This window comes from Aquila chrysaetos, chromosome 10, assembly GCF_900496995.4.
Source record: "Aquila chrysaetos chrysaetos chromosome 10, bAquChr1.4, whole genome shotgun sequence".
Taxonomy (NCBI): domain Eukaryota; kingdom Metazoa; phylum Chordata; class Aves; order Accipitriformes; family Accipitridae; genus Aquila; species Aquila chrysaetos.
Genome location: NC_044013.1, coordinates 19,023,723 through 19,046,612, shown reverse-complemented (window position 1 = coordinate 19,046,612; position 22,890 = coordinate 19,023,723). Strand labels below are relative to the sequence as shown.

At 39.9% G+C, this 22,890-nt stretch overlaps 1 protein-coding gene across 7 annotated transcripts in view; it reads right to left on the bottom strand.

Moving 5' to 3' along the window:
• LOC115347092 (SPHK1 interactor, AKAP domain containing) overlaps positions 1-22,201 on the bottom strand; it is a 75,900-nt gene extending 53,699 nt beyond the window's left edge. For 3 of the 7 annotated variants that reach the window (XM_030028047.1, XM_030028051.1, XM_030028052.1), the window contains exons 1-2: positions 22,024-22,200; positions 2,196-2,298 (exon numbers count right to left, since the gene is read on the bottom strand). In XM_030028047.1, the coding sequence (XP_029883907.1) occupies positions 2,196-2,298; positions 22,024-22,082 (162 nt within the window). In that variant the 5' untranslated portion in view covers positions 22,083-22,200. Of the gene's footprint in view, positions 1-2,195; positions 2,299-21,846; positions 21,884-21,928; positions 21,947-22,023 lie in introns of those variants that run through there. The other 4 variants (XM_030028055.1, XM_030028053.1, XM_030028050.1 and 1 more) reach the window with 3 other exon arrangements.
• Between the last annotated feature and the right edge of the window lie 689 nt (positions 22,202-22,890).

Here is a 22,890-nt window from a genome sequence, read left to right as displayed (position 1 = left end):
CAGTGTGTTGTGAATCAATGAACTAAATCAGCCTCTAGCAGAGTGTGGATTGGAAAAGTCACTTTTTCCCAGAGGAAAATATTGCATACGAGTTTAGTGTAACAGCTTCCTGCTCCCTGATTTAGATCATAAGACATTAAAATACAGTAAATATCCATAACCGAGACAACATTAAAAAGGCTCTGCTCCACAAATGAAACATCTGCGTCTTCGTGGCTGATCATCTTAATTGCTTTGGTTAATTACTATTCATCAAAAAAGATATGAAAGTGGGACATACAGAATAAGATGAGATATCAAGGGGCACCTCTTCTGCATTTGTTCGGATTTGTGTGTGTAGTAACAGGCCACATCTCATATGGTTCCTGACAGGAGCCATTCGTGCCAAATACAATTACTCAAAACTGCAGGTTAACTGTTTAAACTGTTCCCTTGCAGCAGGAACCCATAGTGTTTCACTCCACCACCAATTACACATCTAACTTAAAAATCACTGTAACTAACAGAGGCTAAAAGAGAAGGTAATGGCCTATTTTGGTAACTTTATCCTTTTTCACACAAGAAAAGAATGGTAACACATTTTGTAACAATGCTGTAAAGAAGCCCAAAACATCCTGCTGTTTGTCAGAAGTGTTGGCAGAAGTGAATCACTTTCAGTGTGCCAACAATCGTAAAATCAACTCGTGTTACAATGAAAAGTTCAAATATAAGTGGTCAGACAGGTGAAGCAGCTCTAAATCATGTGGCAAAGGCTGGCCTTTAAAAGAGAGCAGTGCTTCTGAAGGTGACCAAGCTGGGACCATTTGTAAACACAGTGGCGGCACTTCTCAGTGCTGTGCCACTGTCCTTCAGTCTTACATAAAATATACAACTCTGAGATTAAATGAAAATTTAAGATGTTCTCCCACACAATGGATTTTCTGCCTATTTCTGCTTATATGAAGATTCCAATTGCATTCAGCAGCATTTTTTAAAAATCAGGTATTCTTTTGCAAATAAACAAACCCTTTAATCAAATGAAATATTGATGCTGTCTTTTAGCCATGTTGGGGTGAGCTGGAGAAGCTCAGTCTCAGCATATGCATCATCAGCTATTGAGTTCTTTTTTATACCAATGATTTTACATTTAACAAAATTTCTGTAGACAGACAGTACTCACCCCCCACACCCACAGTGGGGTTTTCAGGATAAGGAAAATAAATCTTTATCTTCTACATGTTTTATCTTTCTCTTTCTCTGCTTGCATATATAAATACATACTGTTTTTATTTTGGAAAAAAAAAAAAGAACAAAAGGAAAGCATTATTATTGCTACTGAAAGGAAAAGAAAAAAAAGTAAGAATTATGGGAAAACTAAATGAACTGTTAAGTTTTATAACATTTCTGTATTAGAACAAATGTTTTCTTGTCAGCTCTAGAATTATGCCTGTAGGAGACAGTAGAGCTCTGAGGGTTATTGCGAAGTACCCCCTTCCCTTGGACTGTACTGCCATAACCTGGCCCTGGGGAGGAGGAATAAAAGGAAGCATCCATGGTCTTTACCAGTGTATTCTCAGTTGTACTGAAATCACCTACATACATAAAATAATCTGTGATATATGACTTCTCCCAATGACATACATACACACACAGGCAGCGTTCCACCCCCCCCCCCCCCCCCCCATCCTCTAAATTAAATAACTACATATAAACGCATTTTGAGGCAACAAAAACAGCAACAGTCAAATCTATACTACCTCCTGGGTTGCTGAAAACCTTCCAGTCAGATACTAGGGAAGGCAGAAAAGCTGTTTCATGAAGGACCCTCCATTGTATTGACCTGAGAGAAGCAAAGCTCTGGACCCTCAGGCTGGGTCCCGGAAACTTGCCACCTATTGAAGAGCAGTCCTAAAGGTATTCACACTACGCACTGCTTTTATTTCATATTGTCAGATAGTGAGGAAAAATAGAAATGTTCAGGGGGATTTTATTTCCCATATATGTATAATACACTTTGGGACCAGACAGGTATAGACCAGGCAGACAAAATTGCAAGATACCATCACAGCACGCAGAATTTATTTTTCTGTATCAGTCCTTTTCTTTTTTAGGTATCAGTTGAATTTCTTTATTCCATAATAAAGACAAAAGCTAAAAAGCAAAGCTATAACCTGGGATATATCTGCCTTTGAATATAACATAAACTTAGAAGTTACCTTCTTACATGCTGTGACAGAGCTTCCCAAACTGCTTGCCGAACTGTTTGTGCTGCTGCCTTGGTGCTCTGGGACTTCATGCATCAGTGGACATTCAAAGTTGCTGAAGAACAAAAAAGAAACAAACCCCCAAAAACCTTTCCAGTGACTCAGCTACATAGATAACTCAAATGATACCAAAATACAGTTCAGTAAAGAGATGTAACTTAACTTAGATTACAAGAAGCTGTCCATACTCTCCTTGCTGACATTACTGGTCTATTTATTACCTTAATTTTCCTTTTTGGGAAAATTTTGGGAACTCTCCTGAGCTACATACTTTGGATATAAAATAGCAGACCAATGTCTTTTGAAGACTAGAGGATAGCATATAGCTGCCTATAATCATATCCGCCTGTCTTGAATGACACTATAAAAAGTGGTAGTAGCTTTTCATAAGCAGGCAGCTTGGAGCAGCGAATGAAATACTTGCTGCATTAATTCAGCTTGGTAGACAAAAGAAACATTTGCTGCATTTTTACCTGCCTGGATAGTAGTAAAGGGGTAGTGACTAAAATGTAAAAAACACAACAGGAGTGGTTGAATTCCGTAATCTAGATGGAATAGCTTGATACATTGTAGGTTTAGAGCAAAGGGAAGTCATGCACATACTCTTGGGAGTCAGTTGTATACAACAGAACTGTGTTTACTTTGGGACTGTGCAGATGTGAAATACAAAACCATAAAAACAAGTTCCCCCAGCCAAGTTATTTGCATGCACAGCTGGTACCACCCCTCACACTTTTCTTTTGGAATAGTTCAGGCCAGTCTTGTAAGATCTCCCTCCATATAATCAAATTGTCGCAAGCTTAGTAAATCTTCTCTCTCTGGACATGATGTAATCTTAGTTAAAGACCATACAGTGCTAAAGGGATATTTCTCCAGAAATGTACTAGGGAAAGAGTATCCTACATGATCAAGTTCTGCTTCTCAAATTGGGTCTCTAGAGTGCTTTCAATTTATTGCAAATCATCTATGAGAAGATGTGGAACACATTGTGATAGACCATAACAAATGACCAGGTTACCATGGCTTAACTAATAATCTTTCATCAGTTCCAATGAGATAACAGACCATGTGCAATTTCCAAGTATGCTCAATTAAAAACTAAAATGCATTTTCATAAGTCACTTTCACTGGAGCTTAAGCCAATATGTTAAGAGGAGGCTACTTTCACATTTTGCACAAATCCACAGTGAAACATCAATAAGGCTACCTTTCTCTCAAAGATTCATGTATGTATATTTCACTTGATACTGCTTAGGACCAATTACGAATATATCCACTCCCATTGATAAGTAACTTTGTCAATATGAATTTTGCTGATGTGTGTGGTGCTATTCCATGATTATTAAAAAAAGTGTATGTGCTGGAATTAGAAGAGTGAATGAAAAATATAAAACTAACTTAGCATTTATTAATTGCTAATTGAGGGGGAGCTTCATGAATTGCATGGGAGGATTGAATACAGATGCACAAGTGAGACCAGTAGGTTAACTGACTTCACTTGAAAAGTGTGATACCACTTAATACTTTCTAAGATATCAGCATCATTTGTATGTAGAAGGGAGACTTTTGTCTGTTTACAAAATTCTATTCCATTGCTCAGATTATATAGATAAAGGGTAATATTTCTGGGCAGTAATTTCTGTGGCATTTGACAAAGAAAATAGCTTTTTATAGGCCTCATACCGAGTTCTTTTAACAGAATGAAGGACATTAAACATATGAAGTCATTCTGGTTTTATATCTTCATTAAAAATAAGAACCTCATATTCAGAGGGTCAGATATTGTGTAAATTAAGTACCCTCCTTGATAAGTCCACATTTAAATGCAACTTCTGTACTAGGTACAACTCAGTACTCCCAGGAGAAGCTGTGCACTGCCTTGTTTTATAACATGCATCACTTCTGCAATCTAATAGTAAATTACAAATCAAGTCTGACCTGCAGGTTGAAGTACAAGGCCCATTGTTTTCTCCTGCTCTTCACTGAGAGGAAGACTGAGTGGCTTTGCCACTGCTTTGCCCTACAGGGAGTTGATATGCTGATAATGACTATTTGCTCTCTGTGTGCAGGGAACTGAACTTCCAGTGTATAAAGTGTTGCTGAGTCTAAAAGCAACAAAGATGATAGTGTGGCCACTATCTGAAGGCCTTTTTGGACCTTAATTAAACAGTACAAACAGAATGGTACATTAAAGCATAGCTGAAAAATGTAGTTGAAGAGTCACATTCTGGAGTATTAACAAATTTGTGCTACCTCTGGGTGATATTCCAGTAAGGGGTAGCACATTACATGTTCCATACAGAAGTAAAGTTGTCTTCCTAGTCATATGGAAAGCACAAAGATTTGCAAAATCTTCTTAATTCTTTAAAATATGTGTTCTTTCCAAAATAAACCCTCATTTTGTAAATATAAAAAAGCTTGTTAAAAGTAAGTGATGAGTGAAGTAAATGTAGAATCCCACTAAATGTTTTGAATGAGAAGAGGCTCCATCTCAGACTTAAGTTCAGATGGGCAACAACTGCCTTTGGTGTTACTGAAATCTGGTAAACCTAAATTCTCATCAGCTATCACCGTCCTCAGATCTGTATTTCATGTCCAGTTGATTATTCAGAGCACAGGTAAAATCAGCAACTGTGTTTCACAGAACAAGGGACAACGCATTTACGAGTATCTGTAACACTTTCAGAGCTTCTTTTTTGTCTTAGGGTTCATGTTGCCTGTGCTGTAACTGTAGAGCAGAACCCTTATTCTCATGCTGCATTGCAGTTCAACTCTAACTTTGTGCTAGTGATATGAACCCCAGGTTCCCACTGTTTGGAAACAGATTTATGCAGTCAGGGTTCACAGTCACTGAAAAGCAGAATAATTTTAACAAAGAAATGCTAAATTATGAGCGCTACATTCGGAAACAGTTTTAGACTCCACAGCGTTTTCCTCAGTGAGTTTATGGGTACACAATTTCTAAAAGAAATATAGAGAAACACATACTCACACACCTTGGCCACCATTGATGGTCAGCTACATGAACACCTCTAAGTATCACATAAAGTAGATATGTGGTAGTACATAATAACTGATGGAAAAAAATGAGCACCTAGCTGAGCTTCTTCAGGTTGGGCATCCAATGTCACAAGCCTGAGTCTTCCATAAGTCAAGGAGGTGCAGTGTATGAGGTTCTGTCTAGATACCTTCAGATTCACAGGTCTGTCTTTCAACATGGAACACAGGTTTGGCTTTTCAACATCTCTTTTTCAATTATCTCATCTCAGATCAAAGTTTCATCTTCTCTTTCTTTATCTTGTGGGCACCCTTTCTAAGCTTTAATTTTCAACATGTATGTGATGTCTTAAGAGACCCTCCTTGGGCCATGCATCTCTGCCACCTTCACTCTATAGCAAAGCCAGTAAGATAAACCTACTTTTCATTAAGTCCCCAGGGAAAAACTATTCTGTCTTTGAGAAGCTGCCTGCTCTCATTAGTTCCACAACAGCAGGAAGCTGAAAGAAACTGCTGCAGAGATGTAGCCATCTCATCATCTAATGATAGCTCTGCATTCACGTACTATACTTGTTACTTCACATTAAGAGTTCACACAAAGCACTAGTCTTTCCAGGCATCTGGCACAGATCAGAGCCTTTTCGCTACAAGGTAAAAGAAGCTGTTGAAGGTTTCAGGTCCTAATTCTCACCTTTGCTTGGCTCCCCTTGTTTATTATGTGATGGAGAATGCTTATCTGACTTAGATGTGCTCATCTGATTTAGAGCTATCATGGAAGGCCACAGGCATAACAAGGAATCTCTGTTAAAGGATGGCTCGTTTGGGGATTTTTCCTTTGGTGTGAGAGATATCCTAATTTACAATTCAGCATTTGAAACTGGGAACCTGGACCTATGACCCAGTGTTAAGAAGTACACTATTTTCACTTTAATATTTTCTTAACAGAAGAGTCTCCACATTCACGTATTTGCCACCAGCTGCTGTCTTACTGATTCATGAATTATGACTGATACTTTTTTTCCTACAAGGCTAAATGCTCTCAAATTTCTTGGAAATTAGAGGACTGTAGTAAATAGCTATGAGGTTTATGGCACTAACTGTAATAAAAATACATCCTTTCTTATTGACCATAATGCAAAACAATTGCTTCTATTTTCCTACATTGAATAATTCAAAAATACTTACCTTGATGACTCAAGACTTAATCAAAAAAACACAGCTGCTCCTAAAAATAATTATCTTTGCAGATGTGGCAGATGGTGCTGCATCAACTAAGAAAGGGTAATTTAAAGAATTCCCCAGGTTATCACTAAAGAAAACTAATCTTGTGAAACTATATCAGAAACTTCAATTTCCTACCATTTTGAACAAGCATAACCAGCTTCCAAAAACTTGCTGTTCGATAATCATTCCTAAGGAGCAATTTCAATAAATAGTAAGTGACCATTATATATATATTTTGAACCAATCCTATTACAGCTTAGTGCTTTTCATCTTTTCATTATGATTCCTAATCTCAGCATTTTGAACATACAAAACATACTGATCCATGAAAAAGATAATCTTGATGAAGGAAGCAAACTAAACAAACACAGTGAGGTTTCTCAGTGCAATTAACTCCAAGCTATAGTCAACTACATTTCTAATGTTTTGCTAATATTGTACTGAACACCATGAACAACAAAAAAAGGAATGAATCTCATTTTGAAATAGAAATATGGGACAAGTGAAAGCATGGCAAATACTTTAGCATATTCTTACCTTTACACTCAAAAATAAACCCAAAAGCTACTCAGAAACTGAGGAAGGCAGCTAGCTTAATCCAGACCCTAAGCAAGCAGCGGTTTTGAAAGGCATGCAGCATTCAAATAGCATCCCTTTAACTTCAAAGCCTTTTTGAAGTGGACAGACTAGTCACACTCTTTCTTCATGCTACCTGTCAGATTTTACACTTTTAAAATTTACCTTTACATGTAAACAGGTCAACAAAGTCACTAGCAGTAAAATCTTTAGATGTAACAGTGTCAAAGTTACTATTTTAATCCATAGAATTGGGTTTTATTCAGTCTGGACTATGTGTATACTTCAATCAGAGCACAGATGGTTAGTCAAACAGACGCTCTATAAATACCTCAAACAAATGTCTTTCTGATTTTGCTATGGATTTGGAACCCATGTGCAGAGTATAATCACTGGCAATATCAGGGTCTGATCTTGTAAGGTATTCATAGACTTGTTTCAGTCTCCCTTGGCTGCTATTGACTGGGAACTGAAAATACTGAACACTTCCTGTCATTATCAGACCTGAGTTTCTGTACAGTCTAAAAGGTACAGGATTGGGTCGTTAGTTTTACAGATCAGTGCACTGAAAAGAGTAGAAATTTAAGTGCTTTATATTCAGATTGCTTGTTTCATAATGTCTATTGGGTACTCTTGATTTACGTTTCATTTTGATCAGTGATACAGCTGCAAAAAGGCCATGTCTTTAGATATGTGCTAATAAAAAACAGGAGCAAAGACAACCCATACTATGGTACACTACACAATAAAAAAGCCTTTTCCTTCTGTGTTCACAGAGTCCTGAATACCCTTTATTCTGGTCCAAATTAAAAAAAGCAAACGAATCTGGAAGCCTCTGCAAGCATTAGCAATGATCAGCCTTCTTTCAAATCATATTTCAAAAATATTATAAAAGAACAGACAAGTTTTACTGAAGAATAAATGTCAACCAAACTAACTAAATTTTACGTGATCTACTTAGAAGTATTCCTTCCTTTATTTACTGATTGAATTCTTAAAGGAAAAATAACAAGGTTTTATGTACAAGTCTGACAAACTTCTCCACATTCGATAGTTATGGCAGGATATACTCAGATGAAAAAGTTGACAATCAAATCAAAGAGTTGGCAATCAGGAGCTGAATGATAGATGATGGTTAACTATATTTTGGTAGTTTACTGAGAGACAGCCAACTCAATATAAACTGGGCTTCTACATAGAGCTGATAGGCATCCTGCCTTTTTCCCACCTATCCCTGGATTTGAAATGCCTTTAGGACAATTCCAGGTGGACCTTTGTTATGCTAGTAGAATGGCTGCTTACTAAGGAAACCTGCTAGAAAGGACAGGCTTGGACCTTGGCCAGAAGAGACTACAGAAAAGGCACATGAGGAACCATGAGATCTCTTCCTGGTAGGGTGCATTAAGCAATGAAAGAAAATACCTAGAATGATACGTAGGATGCAGTATTGGTAACAATCATTTTTGAAGAGTTCCTGATTTGGAGGATTTTTAGAAGGTATAAAAAGAAGCCCTGGATCAACAACTAGGGACCAGACAAGGTCTGATGAGGAAGAATGACTGAACCTGGGAAAGATTAAGGAATAGACCTTTAAATTCGAGGAGGGCTAAAGGACTGCACCTTATGGAGATGGACTGAAAGACAGGCAAGACTGCTTTTCTGCCCTAAAAGCAAGGAGTCTATACTCAGCTCTGGAGTCCCAGCTAGGTGGGAAACTAAGACACTGTTGAGGATTTGACTGAAGGAAAGATAAGAGATCTTGTTAAAGGAAGGATTCTTCAAACTAATTAGTCTGTATGTACATAACTTAAGTGGCAGTGCTGATCAGTAAGATGATTTTAGAGAGATACAGACTGAATTCACTATATCCAGGCACAGGTATTACAGAAACAGAATAAGACAGTTTAATTTTCTCTACAGCAAAGCAATAGGCTTGCTACTATTTAAGCCTACTAAGTCAGCAAGAAGCAATAAAAAAATCAGAAATATTCTTAAAAAGATGTCCCACAAAAAATTCCTTATTCACTTAGCATATGTAGGTGTACTGTACAATAGCACTTGTCCTCCTGCCATAGAAAGGAGGACCTAAGAGTAAACACTTGTTTTTCCTCTCAAACAAGAATGTTCATGACTGTATTTATTAAGCAACTTATATTATTACTGCACTTCTGATGGCAATGCCTATTCTTGATTTAATGTTGTTGGTGGTGCAGTACAGTATAATATTCCAAGTGTGTGATGTTATCTGATCTTACTTCTTTTAAAGATAATGGAAAAAACATTGTGACACAGTTGAAATCTGCTGAAATATGGTCCAAGTTAAATACATAACAAATGTGCAAGCAGCTCCCACAGATTTCAACTAGAAATGGAAATTCTCAGCATTTTTCAAGATGAAGTCAAATATGTTGTAAATTAGGCTTTCATGCCATAAGCCACTGGGTAACTTTTAAAAGTCTGATTTAAATGTTTCTTGTATCTAACAAATAAGTTGTGTTCTCTGACTGCTCCTCTCATCCTTTTGCTATGCACACTGTCAAGTGTGGAACATGACATAGCAAGAAACCAGTGATTTCATGTGGAGGATATTAATCTTGGCTTAACTAGTTTGTTAAGTAATTTTTGGCATCTTGATTATATTATATAGCCAAACTTCACGGTCAAGCTTCTCAGCTTCTGCCATCGACCTATGCAGTGCGTTTTTGATTCCGAGTATTAGAGCAACAAGAATCAAATACCGACAAAACAGGCCTCAAAGTGCAACACGTGCAAGCAAGTATTTCACTGTCTGACAACTTTTCTTAAAGGTTACCTTTTAAAGATCTCAAATCTACTCTATAAAAGCTTTTCATTAATTAAATTCAAGACAGATACTAAGTATTTCTGAAAGGAAGAGAAATGTGACAAAGATGCTCGTAACTTAAAAGTAAATGCGTATGTCATGATTTTATTTGAATAGAAAATGCATGTAGCTAATCAGAACTTGCTAGCTGTTCCAGTGTTTTCCTTTTTAGATTGATTACAAATCAAATAGACTGAAAACATGTAATTGAAATGTGGTAGGTACTCAGGATTTTGTGCGTGAAAGGAAGGTGAACATTGCGTTCATGTTTTGAATGGCGTGTTTCTAATGTTCGACAGAATTTCTGGAATTCTTTGTACCAGGTCTTCTCAGAAATAATAAATAATAAATCTGGCTTTGGAAATGTGAGATTAAGAAAGGGGTGACTTGTCCCCAGATATTTAAGGGAGAAGCTTGGGAATTTCCTAGTGTCACAGAATCGCTTTCAGCTACTTTAAAAAAGGTAAAGGGCAAAGCTGTTAATGAAAAGGAACTGGTGAAACTGGAAAACCGAATTTTTAAACACAGAATCTGAATTATGGAACAGCTTGGGGTCTTGGAAAAAAAAGTATGTGTATGACCAGCTGAGAGGCCATAATATCATGCTGTACAGTGTTCTTTATTACAAATCATGAGAAAGTAGAATTGACTTCAGCATAGTGTAGTTGGAGAAGCATTTTTCCATATCACAGAAGTTAATGTTTCTGAATACTAAAGGAAATTATAATAAAATATTTATTCCAAAAGCCTGAAGACTCTTCAGCCACCAGTAAGCCACAGAACTAATCAGCAAAGCATAAGAACCTCCTTTTTCTTTTCATTCTTTTTGGGGGGCATTTCTGAGATACATGTCAAACAGAGTAGAGGGAGAAAGAATAGAGTGAGGTGATCCTATTATCAGGAAACTGTGTGGCATACAAGTAGCTGAACTGGTGTTATGACAAGCTTTTTATAACATGGCAACAGTGCTACTGCAGAATGATCCCTCCTACCACCAAATAACCATGCTAGCCTGTGTGGTTGTTCTAATTCATAAAGGAGGTAGTGTGTTAAATTGAATGGTCAGATTACCCTGATCCCCAACGTAATGGTGGCTTGCAGATATTTTGGCAAGCAACCAAAGACATTTTGATCTTCTGTTTGGCAGAACAAAAGATCTAAGCAGGTATTTTGAACCCACCTGCTTGAATTCCTCCCTTCCGCCTGCCCCCGAGAGAACCAAGACCTTGCTGCTGTGAGCAGAGATGGAAGCTTTGGTAGATATTCTTCCATGGAGAGTCTACCCTTCTTCCTCAGTTCTCAGAAATAATGTTACCCAATTGTAAAATCATTTCTACAGCTGTAAAAATGAAGGCAATTCATAGTCTACTGTCATTCATTTCCTTGGACAGGAAGCTTCACCAACATATTTATATATTAAAAAATTGGTCAAAACTACTGTATGTAGTTGTGATGTTGGTCCCTACTAAACTCAGTTTGATTATGGTAAATATTTTACTTTAACAGTATCTAAAGTACTTTCAAAAGTATCTGCCTATGTATTATTTCTTCAACTCCATTCTGGTTTCAAACCCTTTTTATTTGAAAGAAAGCCAAATTGGTTTAGATACCTGCTAAATCTTTCAAAATGTTCTTTAGGATTATAATAGTGTTCAGAAACCAATACGTTTTTACCTTAACTAATGATACCAGAAAAGTAAAACAATAGTCTAAAAATAAGTGTCTTCACCTAAAATATTCACAGAAATTTCCTGTTCTCTTTAATCCAGTATTGTTTCTATGACCACCTGCAGTTACATTCATAAACTATCTAGTTAAAATGTCAGGGTACATTCTGAAGTTATTTTAATGCCAAAGAATACATTCTGTTATTACTTATTCACAACACGTTTTAACATAATTTACATGCCTGAAATATTCCTGAACAATTCTGATTTGCTACTAATATCCCAAAGGAACACAAATCTTATCAACTTTGATGCTAAGTTAATACATCAATAAATAGCAATCTGTGATAACTTACAGAAAGGAAGGCCTCAAAACCCACTTGTTTACAAGTATGTTTTCTTTAAAAAGCATAATAACTTGCTTTCAGAGATGTGAAAAAATGAAGCTGCCTCTAATTATCATGGCTTCTAATATGATAAAACATTCTTTTGTATAATTCTATCAAGAAACTACAAGCATTGTCTTTGGTTTAGCTTGCTTGAATTTGTGAAACTTTTTTCCATGGACTGTAATGTGTTTAACAGGATTGAGTGGTAGCTATAAAGGCAACATTCTCAATTTTTTCCTAGCTTATACCAGCATAAGGAAAGCATGAGATTTCAGTCCAAGAAATTGTGATTGAGGTTTTTTTTTTTTTAGCAAGATGAATCCTCTTCTTTCAACCCCCTAAAATCTACTGCCATACTAACTATCTATAAGGAACATAGGACATTATCTCTGGGAGTCGAAAGGTGAATCAGATCAATGCATTATTAATTTAATCTAATTTTTTTCTTTGGTGGCATGATGTAGATAAACTGCAGAGCTTCTTCAGCCACTGCTTTGCAATGAACTGCAGAGTAACTATGAAACTATTGTGATAACTGGGCTTGAAATGCTTAATTTGTTCTCATGGGGATGCACAAGGTCCAGCAGGACTATCTGCACCACCGACTGAGCTTGTTAAGCTCTCTTATAACCTTATCATTACCCACAGTGTGATTGTGTGAGTACTTGCTAAATTAGTATTCTTGCATTTACACCTAATGCAAAAATATAGACCAGACTATGTGTAGACATGGATTTTCAGTTATCCACTCAGAAATCAAGAGGAGATTTGGTTGCAGAGAATCTAAGAAAGATTAAATTGATGCCGCTTGCTCTTTTTCATGCTTGGTCCTTGCAGATGGAAGCGTTTCTATTAGTTGTTAGTTCAGATACAGACAAGTTCACTTGCACCGCAGTCTAGGAATGATCCTACAATAACTTAAGTGAAGCTGACCATGTAGTTGGATCATACATGGTGAACAAAAAAGGTGTCTAAATTAACCATCTGTATCACAACCATTAGCTTGTCCAGGCTTCTTTTGAAAAAATAAAAATAATACGGCAGCATGAAATTTTTTTATTTTGTAATGCATCCAAAACTGCAAAATGACCATAACTCACAGTACAAATGATGCCAAAGGTGCTCATTGTCTCTGGGGCAGGGATATTGCCCTGCTTCAGCAGAGCCCAGAAGCAGCCATGGTCTTCCTATTAACTTCATTAAGAGCAGAGATTGCCTCTTGTTTCATGTCTTTGGGTGTGTTTAAGTTTTACCCTGATCAGCACTGCAAGGTTTAAGTTCTTTTGATTCAAAGGAACAAAAAAGATGTATGCACTTAAATCCAGGTTTTGCAAAATTACTATTGTTTTATTAGTGGGGAATCACTGTAACAATTTCACCTGGAGAAAGTTTGAAAGAGAGGTCTAGTTCTGTGTATCCAAAAGCAATCCATGCCAAAGGAATCCTGGTCGTATGGCCTCTTTTTTATGTTTTTAATTACTGGATTTGGATTATTATTCCTATTTGTATCATTTGTTTATGGTCCGTCTCTGTTTTTTCAGTAGTTACTCAATTATTTTTCTAATACCTGATACCTTAAAAGCCGTGCCTTCTGAATCAGAAAATCATCTGTTGCATGCAGCAAATATGTGCTTACCTATGAATTAATTTTCCTTGTATTAAATAAAAATCTGCTGCTAATGGTAGTACCCAAAGACACCTCTCTCTTTCACTCAGATGCACTGTTCCATAATGTACGGTATTGATTTCCGTAATCTTAGAAATATGTCTGTACTTTTTAAAGTATCAAAACTTTGTATTTGGTAACTATATTAACGTTTAAATTACAACATGGAAACCACTGATACAGTTCATATATGCTAGCTACTTTTAAGAGTGTGAATAACGTGACCATTGGATTTCACTAAATTTATGGCATATATTATGCTTAGGATTGACTTTATTGGCATGTACAATGTGACCATTTAACTAAGCTCCTTAATAGCCGTGCTATCACTTCTGTATTTTTACATATTCAAGAAACAATTATTTTTTTCTGAGGGGAGGGTCTTATTCCAGAATTTGTGTGAGGATGATGGGTTTTTCATTTCAATATCACAGCATGAAAATCTTTTCCTTTTGAAAATAAATGAGCTGTTCATTTTTATTCGGTGTCTACAATGGTAATACACATTTTTTCACTGAGAAGGAAGATACTGCCTTGACAACATAGAAGAGGAACAATCTATAAGCACATTGTTGAACTGTTACCCTGCTGATTTGATCTCTTCCCTTTTCAAATTGAAATAGCATAGATAGTTATAAATGAATCTCAGGGGAAAAGGATTTGGACCTAATTTAAACACAGCTCTGAAAACTAAGAGACACCTTTTCTTTCTCCATTTAATATTCTGAAGATCCACTGCATGTGATGAACAGCTCCACTGCTGGTGCAGAAGCACTATGCCTGGTATATGAAATTCTGATAACTATGCAGTCTCACAAGGACTACATGAGGACCACCTAAGTTTTTCATCGCTGAAAGAAAATACAAGTCCAGGCTTATGGGACGTTCTAAGTAAACTGAGCCTTTGCTGAAGTGAAACTACAGTACCCAAGTAACTTAGGATTACTGCACAGACGAGCACTGCAGCCCCCCTGTCCTGCTGAACACTTGTGCTTTTACAACAGTTCTGTCTGTGGGCTGAACGGTTACACTCAAGCTTTCTGGGCTTACCTAGTCCATACACCCTGTGAGGCCACTTCAGCAAGAACATTACCTCCATGCAAGAAAAAAAAAGCTACAAATCTAACCAGTTACATAGTTGCCACTAGGTAACTAATTCTATACAATGTCCCACCACATGGGTGTCTGGTGTGTGTTTGGGAAAGTCAGTCGTGGAAGTTAAACTATTCTCCAAGTCTAGGTCTCCTAAACTCAGTGCATCTTTCTGTTTAAAAAGTTTTAACTGTAACACAAATATGTCTTAGTTCAATGAACTCCAGTTTTTCAGCAGTTCATATAATAAATCAAAATTTTTCCAGAAAACAAAAAACTCCTGTAATACTCAGAAGCTGGTTACTGCAAGCGCATTGAGCCAGCTCAGAATAGACTGTAGAAGACAGATCTTAGTCTTAAAAGTGACCACTTAGGGTTATACAGGGCTTGTTGACCAGTTATGAATAGCTGGGAAATGTGCACTGATGCATCAGGTTCTGTGTTAGAATTTTTTAAAAAGTCCTTTTTCTTTCAGCTATAAACTAAATTTAATCAAGATTTAGAAAGGAAACTTTCTTAAGTCGCAGTCAAGAATAATTAGATATATAACAAATTGTGATGCCACAACCAAGAGAAAACATAGCTTTGATAAAAAAACCCCACTGACTACCTATTATGTGTCACGGGCATTGGCAGCAGCCAGATATTTAATAATAATCAAGCAAGTCTTGAAGTGAAGAAAATTAATGAGAGAAACTAAAGAGATTAATGAAAATAATCCAAGGTTGACAAGACTAAAAAAGGAGGTTTAAAATTCACACTAGGCACCAAACAAATCCTAGCAATTGTAGTATTAATCTGCACATACTAAATTTGTACTTGTTATTAACAGAAAAACAGAAATATCCAGTGTAAGTTTTCCCTCTGTTTTCAGTGAAGCAGGAGAAAGGGAAGGTGTACTGTACATGCAGTCTGAAGCACTATCTAATCCATTGATAAGCAAAGAGGTGGTTAAAAAATTAGGAAACAATCCCCACAAGTTTCTGACGCTGAGCTCCTGGTACGTGTAAAGTGTTTCAAAGTGCGTTGTCTCTACCGGTGCTAGGCAGGCTTTGCCTTCCTGCTCCTCCCCAGAGATCACAGCCAGCACCACCAGGACCCTGCACAACATACAGGGAGAGGGGGAGCTGCTGCTGCATTTCGTCCAGTGAGTTGGTAATTAAAGCTATTGTTTTGATGTAGAAGCTTAATTCATTTTTCTTCTTCTGAGAGAAAACTAAAACTGCCTTTTCCACTTCTGGGTGAATACTCAAAACTACTTGGCTATTAGTGCTTGTGTTCCTGGCCCTTCATACTGAAACGCTTTCCCCATTGTTAAATAACTAAATACTGTCCCTGAGAGACAGCTGCGGCATTCCAGCCGAGCTTGAATGAATGTAATATAGAGCAGTGTTCTTGAAGGGACCCCTGGACTGACCACTGCGGGCATCGCTGTGATCCCAGGTTGGTTGGTATCCTCACCGGAGTGAGCTCTCTCAGCCTCTCCTATCTGCCTGTTCCTGCTCCTCAGCATCTCTAGCACACAAGACGCTCCTGTATGAATATGGGACTTACTGTTCTGACCTCTGGCTGTTCAGGTGCCAATCATGGCTTAAAATACTGTTCTTTAGAGGGTGCTCTAATTTACAATGTTTGTGGACCCAAGTTGTTAGGGAATGACACCTGCATGAGGGAGTGACCTGAAGCAGGTTTTAGGACTAGCGTTCATTATGCACAGTGCAGATAAAGGCTCCCACCAGCCTAAACATGCCTCCCTCCCTCCTACTCAGGGTGTAGCCTAACAAACTACATGTTACAAGAAAGAGTAAAGTAATTAACATAGGGCTGAGGAAGGAGATGGCAAAACCCTGCTAACCTAATAATTGTGCTTACAATGATTACTGGAAGGAGGTCATAGCCTAAATCATATACAAAAGGAACAGCATAGCAACGAATTCTGGACATAACAAACCACCACTGATACTTGTTAGGGTTTCTCAAGTCAGTGCTAGGGGAAGGACATTTGAAGGAAGAGAGGACTGAGTGATGAAGAAGAAGGGTTGGTACACATAGGCAGAACTGTGAACAGAGTGACCAACACTATTACAGGCACTGCAGTCAGAAAGGGGAGAAGTGATGTACGGGAGCAGAGCAGGAACTGAAGGAGGAGATTAATGGATGTTTTCAGGAAAAGAAGTGTGAAGTTCATATGAGAGGCTAGGGTAACCTGGATTAAAGAATTCGAAACAGATGAGATGATTGGTAAAATAAAGGAAGAAGTGGAGATGCAAGTCTGGAAATAAGCAATAGGTTTTTGTCACTATAGTGCATACTGGGTTAGTGAAACAAAGCATGGAAATGATATAGTTAATTTCTTTACTACTTCTGCAAGTCCTCCTCCTCCTGTCACCCGCAGTCCTATTCCTCAAGGGATCAGATTCCTCATCCACAGGCTTATGACCTTTGACAATTTAAGTTCCTTATCGTTTTAGCTGAATTTTTTCTCCCCTTACCTCACTGAAGGAAAACATCTCTGAGAATTGTTGCCTATGTTTGACAACATAGGTTAGCCAGGTTAATGAACTGTTTAAAGTAATTCCCCATGAAAACAGGATGCAGCATGTAATTTCAAGAATTCCCACCACTGACAATCAAACTGACATTGTAAGAAGGTAGTGAATATCCAATATGATCACATCGCATTAGATAAATTTTCTGGCCACTCCACTCAAAGCGCCTGGTAAATTCATGTGCTAATTTGCAAATGAAAAGCATACCCAGCAAGAATTAAACAGATTTCTCTGGTTGGGCTACAGTACTGGTTCTGCACGAGTGCAGAAAAACAAATTTCATCCTCATATGTGACACCAGCTACTGTTCTAATGCATGCAGTTGTCTTGATAATGAAAGTTCTGACATTACACTCTTGTTCAGGGGATTTCTTAATTTGCCCTCTTTTATTTAAATAAGATTTGCAATACATTTGTTTCTCTTTTACTCACAGAGGTGGAAAAATAAGGAGAACAAATCTGTGAGCTATGTGGTCAGTCTCACCAAATACCACCCATCACCCCCTGAGTAGTTGGCTTTGCTTATTTCATTCCACTCATCACTGACAATTCTTCAAAATAAATTCTTAGTACTGATTCCTGTTGGCTTATGTGCTGCTGTTCTGGTTTGGTTTGTTTGTTTGGGGTTTTTTTTAGTTCTTTTTTTTTTTTTTTATTTTTTAATGATTTCTTCAAAGAAACTGTTATCTCTAGCTTAGTCCCATGACTCTTGAACTTCATAATTTGAGTCTTTGCCTGCAATTTTGTCTCCTTAAAGGATCAAAGTTTTATTTCACTCATTCCTAAAAGCATCTTAGTACAAAGCCACAAAATCTGTTTTCTCTGTTATACAAGAGCTGGGCTGCTTTGCTGGGCCATAGGAGCAGCTGTCAACTGAAATCTGTGACATTAGTGTTACTGTATAAGTTACCGATGGCAATGAGTGCGTGCCACATGCCTACTAGTTGTAATAAAGGTCTGATACAGCTGCAGCTTTTTGGATCTCTTCTTAGCTTTGAATACCTTAACTTACCTCTTTGTATCTGTGGTCAGCCCTAGCATATTCATAAAATGTAAAAAATGTTTGGTTTCCAACAAGACCCTACAAATCAGAAAGGTTTTTCTTAGCCATTCTCTGTGCTCTGTGTGCCTAAGTTTTCTGCCATGCCAGGTATTATTAAGATGTAGCAAAGATATTTAATTTCGTGTTGGTGATACAAAACTTTTTGTACTACATGGAGAGTAAGTTTTTCAGAAATAGCCAGATGTTCTTTGGGCTTGTCTTTTCACTGTTTAAAATATAAAACCTGCTACTTCTCATCTCTGTTGGGTGGATATCCATTTTAATTCTTTTGAATTACTGTTCAGTCTAATGTTGCTTCTAAGCCCCAGTGCTGCTTCTAATTCTGAATTGAAGAATGCTTATTATCCCTCCTTTTCTTTCTAGTATTCACACAAAAGGTGTGTTGAAAGCATGTGCCAGTCCAAAGATGTGTCTGAAGACTCTTATTTGTCAGCTAAGACAGATATACAAGGTTGGCCAAAAACTGCATATGTGTATAGGTTTAGTTTCATAAACTTGAGCAGAGAAACTGCAGTTTTACCAAAAGGGGTGGTTGTATCTCCTTAGGCAGCTGTGCAACAGCATCCCAAATAGTCACTGGCTTACACAGGGGACAGAAACACAGAAGTTCCTGGCTCATTTGTAAAAAATTCAAGTAATTTTTTTCTTGCCTCTCACCTGAAGAGAGCTGGTATGTTTAAGGTCTTAATGCAGTTTTGTTTTTCCACCATTACAAAACAATAAATCGTTATAGATCACAGTTCCAGCTTCCCAACTGTGATCTGCAACAAAAATGCCTTTTAGCTGCTTGAAGAAAAAGTGACAGCTACCAGTTCTGTGCAGTTCTCTGCAGCTGCTCAACTGATCCCCAGGGTAAGCGTTCACTGCAAGAAGCTACTGCCAGAAATGTTAATTTATCAGTGGATGCCCAAAGGCCACTACCCTGCTCTGCTCCGCTCCACAGTGGCTGCAGGCATCCAGACCCATGGCTTATGTTTCTGCCTTCAGATACAGAAGACAAAGCAAGGGAAGGTATTGAACAGGAATTAACATGCACCCTGAGTTTATCCTGAACTCAGGCAGTGATTGTAGCGTGTGATAGGAAGTCAGCAAGGTGGGCAGAGCCACGGCCTTGGTTTAGGAAGTTAGGTGTAGGTGAGTAAGATCAGGCATGAATAGCCACAGAAACAGGCCAATGCCTGAAATGATTCTGTAGGGAAGCAGCAAAATACTATTTGATTTATAACAGTTCGACAGTGAAACCTTTCTTTGGTAAGGCCTGTAAAGCTAACTGGTAAATGCTAACATTCATTGTTCGTATTTCTCGACAGCTATTGTAACTAGCCCCCAATTAAAGTTGCCCAAATGTTGTATAGTGGGCATGATGAGCTAAAGGTGTATGAGGACAAGTTTTCTGTCCCATGGCTTCCTAGGTGTGCATTTTTCCTAAGGTTTCCTGGTGAAGACAGTAATGCCCTGGATAAATTACTCACTGTTCTGGCTACCTTCTTTCCTGGAGTCCTCTGACCCTTATTCACAGAGAGAAAGTATGACGTTTACATAGTTGTTCGGCAAAGAAAGGGTTACCTTGATTAACAACTAACAAGCTGCTGTCAACATACCAGCTGCAGGAGATAAAAGAGATGAAAAAGAGAACTGTAGTTCTTGGTGTGTGGAATTCTGACCTGCTTAAGCTACAGGAAGAAAATCTATCACACTTCAGGAGGAAGAAGGAGGTATGTTGCACACAGGAGCAAGGTAAGCCTTGGCCTTGTTACAGAAATAGAGAATGTTTTCTGGGCAACAGGCCTAGCCAGGGTGAATAGATGACCAGATGGCAGAGCTCTGGAGTGGAGTAGGACTGGTTTCCTCAGTTTTATGCAGTGATGAAAAGCCTAGCAACAATTGTGTGGAGTTGGAAGGTGGTTGTATGCCTATGAGGAGGTAAATGTGTACCAATGAAAGCAAGATCATAAGCAAGGAAAGCAGCAGCTTGTCTAATTCTTAGTATCTTTAAGGCTGTCTCTTTGGAATACCTGTTTTATCCTGATGCAGGCTACTGGGTTCAATATTGCATTCTTGTAGAGTGTGAAATATAGGATGTCAGATCAGATAACCTAAAAGTCTCTCTGGCTTTAAAGTCTGAGTCCCTCTCACTTTCAGATTGTGGCTTCCCATAAAATACTAAAGTTTGTACAATCACCTTGGTATTTAGTTGTAAAAGTTGTATACAAAATTACTAGCCATGATTAACAACAAAAAAAAGCTAAATCTTGCTTGTTTCACCCTGAAATGCCAAGGGAAAAATCAGGAAGGGCTATTTCTAGATCAGGCAATTCAGATCAAAGTGCGAAAACATTAACCTTTCGTCAGTAAAAGTTTACTGATATGAAATGCTATTTAGTCAACTCTCTCTGAGGGGTTGCTTTAAAGCTTTTTGCTTCCTTCAAGTAAATAAAAGCAATTTCTCCTGCAAGTAATTATCACCCACTTAAGTGTCGTTGTCCCTCCCCAACCAGTGTCTCTTGAGTATTCAGGTAGTTATATATCGTTTCACTGCCTTCCTTTCAAGGCTGTGTTTTCTCCAAACTTTATTTCTATCATTTTTACCCCTCATCTCTCATTGGAACGCTGCACTGGAAGCAACTACAACAAAACAAATTGTAATAATTTGCAACACATGCTTTTTATCTCTCATAGTCTGTATCATACTTAAATGGTACAATTTCTATAATACTTTTCTCCGCCTGCTATCATCAAAATGCAATTTACTTGTGATTGTTGAAAATTATGCTTAACCGCATCTCCGGTAGGCTACTCCTACCTGTGCATCAATTTCTGTCTTGAAGGAAGTTTTGCCCTAATCTGTTGTTCATAAAAGCTATAAATACATGTTTGGTGGAGCTGGGATAATAAAAGTGATTTTTAGGTTTTTCTTTCATTGTGAAAGAATCTGATTTACTAGGTAGCATACATGCGTCGGAGTGATTTAAGCACAATACGCTAAAGGTATTTTATTAAGCACTAACTAACTCGACAACTCTCAAGACGCTATGGTATGAAAACCAGCTGTTATAGCAAAATTAGATGACAAAATCTATATGGGGGGGGGGGGGGGGGTGGGGGTTTTTTTTTCGATTTTAAGAAAAGCCCTTTAATTCCTGCTTTTCGTGTAAGAGTAAAGCCACGGCGGTTGACCGCCTTCTGGCAGGTAGCGGCGCATCCCCAGCCCCTCCGCAGCCGCAGAGGACTTCGCGGTGCCCGTGTCGGCTGCTCCCTCCGCTCCCAGGCCCCGGCCGGCCGCTCCCGCCGACAGCGGCTCCGCGCGGCCGGCCGCCACCCGCCTTCCCCGCGGGTACCGCAGAAGCGAAGCCCGGCCGCGGTGTCCCCGCTCCTCCGCGGCCGCCCTCGGGCGGGGGGCGAGCCCCTTCCCTGCGGGCTCCCGACCGCCGCGTGCCGCGGTGAGCCCAGGCGGGGGTCCTCGGCACCGGGGCGGCGGGCGCCCAGCGCGGCTCCTCACCGGGAGGGGACCCTGCGGGCGCCCACGGCCGTTACTCACCGGGCAGGCGGCGGGCACCCGCGGGCGCCCAGCGCCGCTCCTCACCGGGCGGGGGCGGGCGGCACCCGGAGCCGTTACTCACCGCGGGCGGGCGGCGGCAGCCCCTCGCGACGCGGCGCAGCCCCACGCGCGCAGGCGGCGGCGGCGCGCGGGGAGGGGCGGGGGCGCGGGCCCTACCTGGGCGCGGCGGGCGGGGGTCGGCCGGGCTCGGCGGCGGGCCGGGGGCGGCCGGCCATGGCGGGCGCGGAGGCGGCGGCGGCGGGACCCTCCGCTCCGGCGGTGTCTGAGCAGCAATAGCGCGGCCCCGGCGCGCTGCGGCGCGGCGCCTCCCGGCCCTGCCCTCTGCCTCACTCCTCCCCTCCCCGCCCCGGCCGCCTCCCTCGTCCCTCCCTCGCGGCCGGGCCCCGCGGTGGCGGCGGGCCGGGGGCTGCGCTCCCCGGGGCGGCGGTCAGCGCGGCTCCCCGCCCGGGGCGGGGCGGGCTGCGGCGGGGCCGAAAGCGGCGCCTCGGGCAGGGGTTGCCCGGGCGAGCGGCGGTCGCCCTCGGCAGCGCCGTCCCCGGGACTCTTCGCACCTGCAAAGCGCCGTCTGGCAGCGGGTGCCGAGCCGGAACATGAGGGGAGGCAGGCGGCAGCTGCTCGGGGTTATTTCGGTTTCTCTGAAGCGATGTAGAGGGCTGCGCCGAGGGCAGGTCGCCTGAAGAAGTTGCTGGTGTTGCGCTCTGTTGGCGGTGTGGGAACTGGGACGTGACAACGAGGTGTTGGGTGACCCAGCAAGAAACTGGCAATCGTTGCTGACTCCTCGTTATGAGCGGCGTGATGTTCTTAGAGCCCCAGCCCCGTAAACCATGCGATTTAAATGACGCGGGTTTCTTTCTTACTGCCTTAGATGAGAGACTCGAGAATTTAGAGAAGGAGCCTACTCAGCTAGCTACAACTTATGTCTTGTGTTGAGCTCCTTTAGACTATTTTATTCGGTTACTTGCAGCAGTCTTTTTTTTTTTTTTCCTTTTTTTTTTCTTTTCAAGAAAATGCTAAATGCCTCGT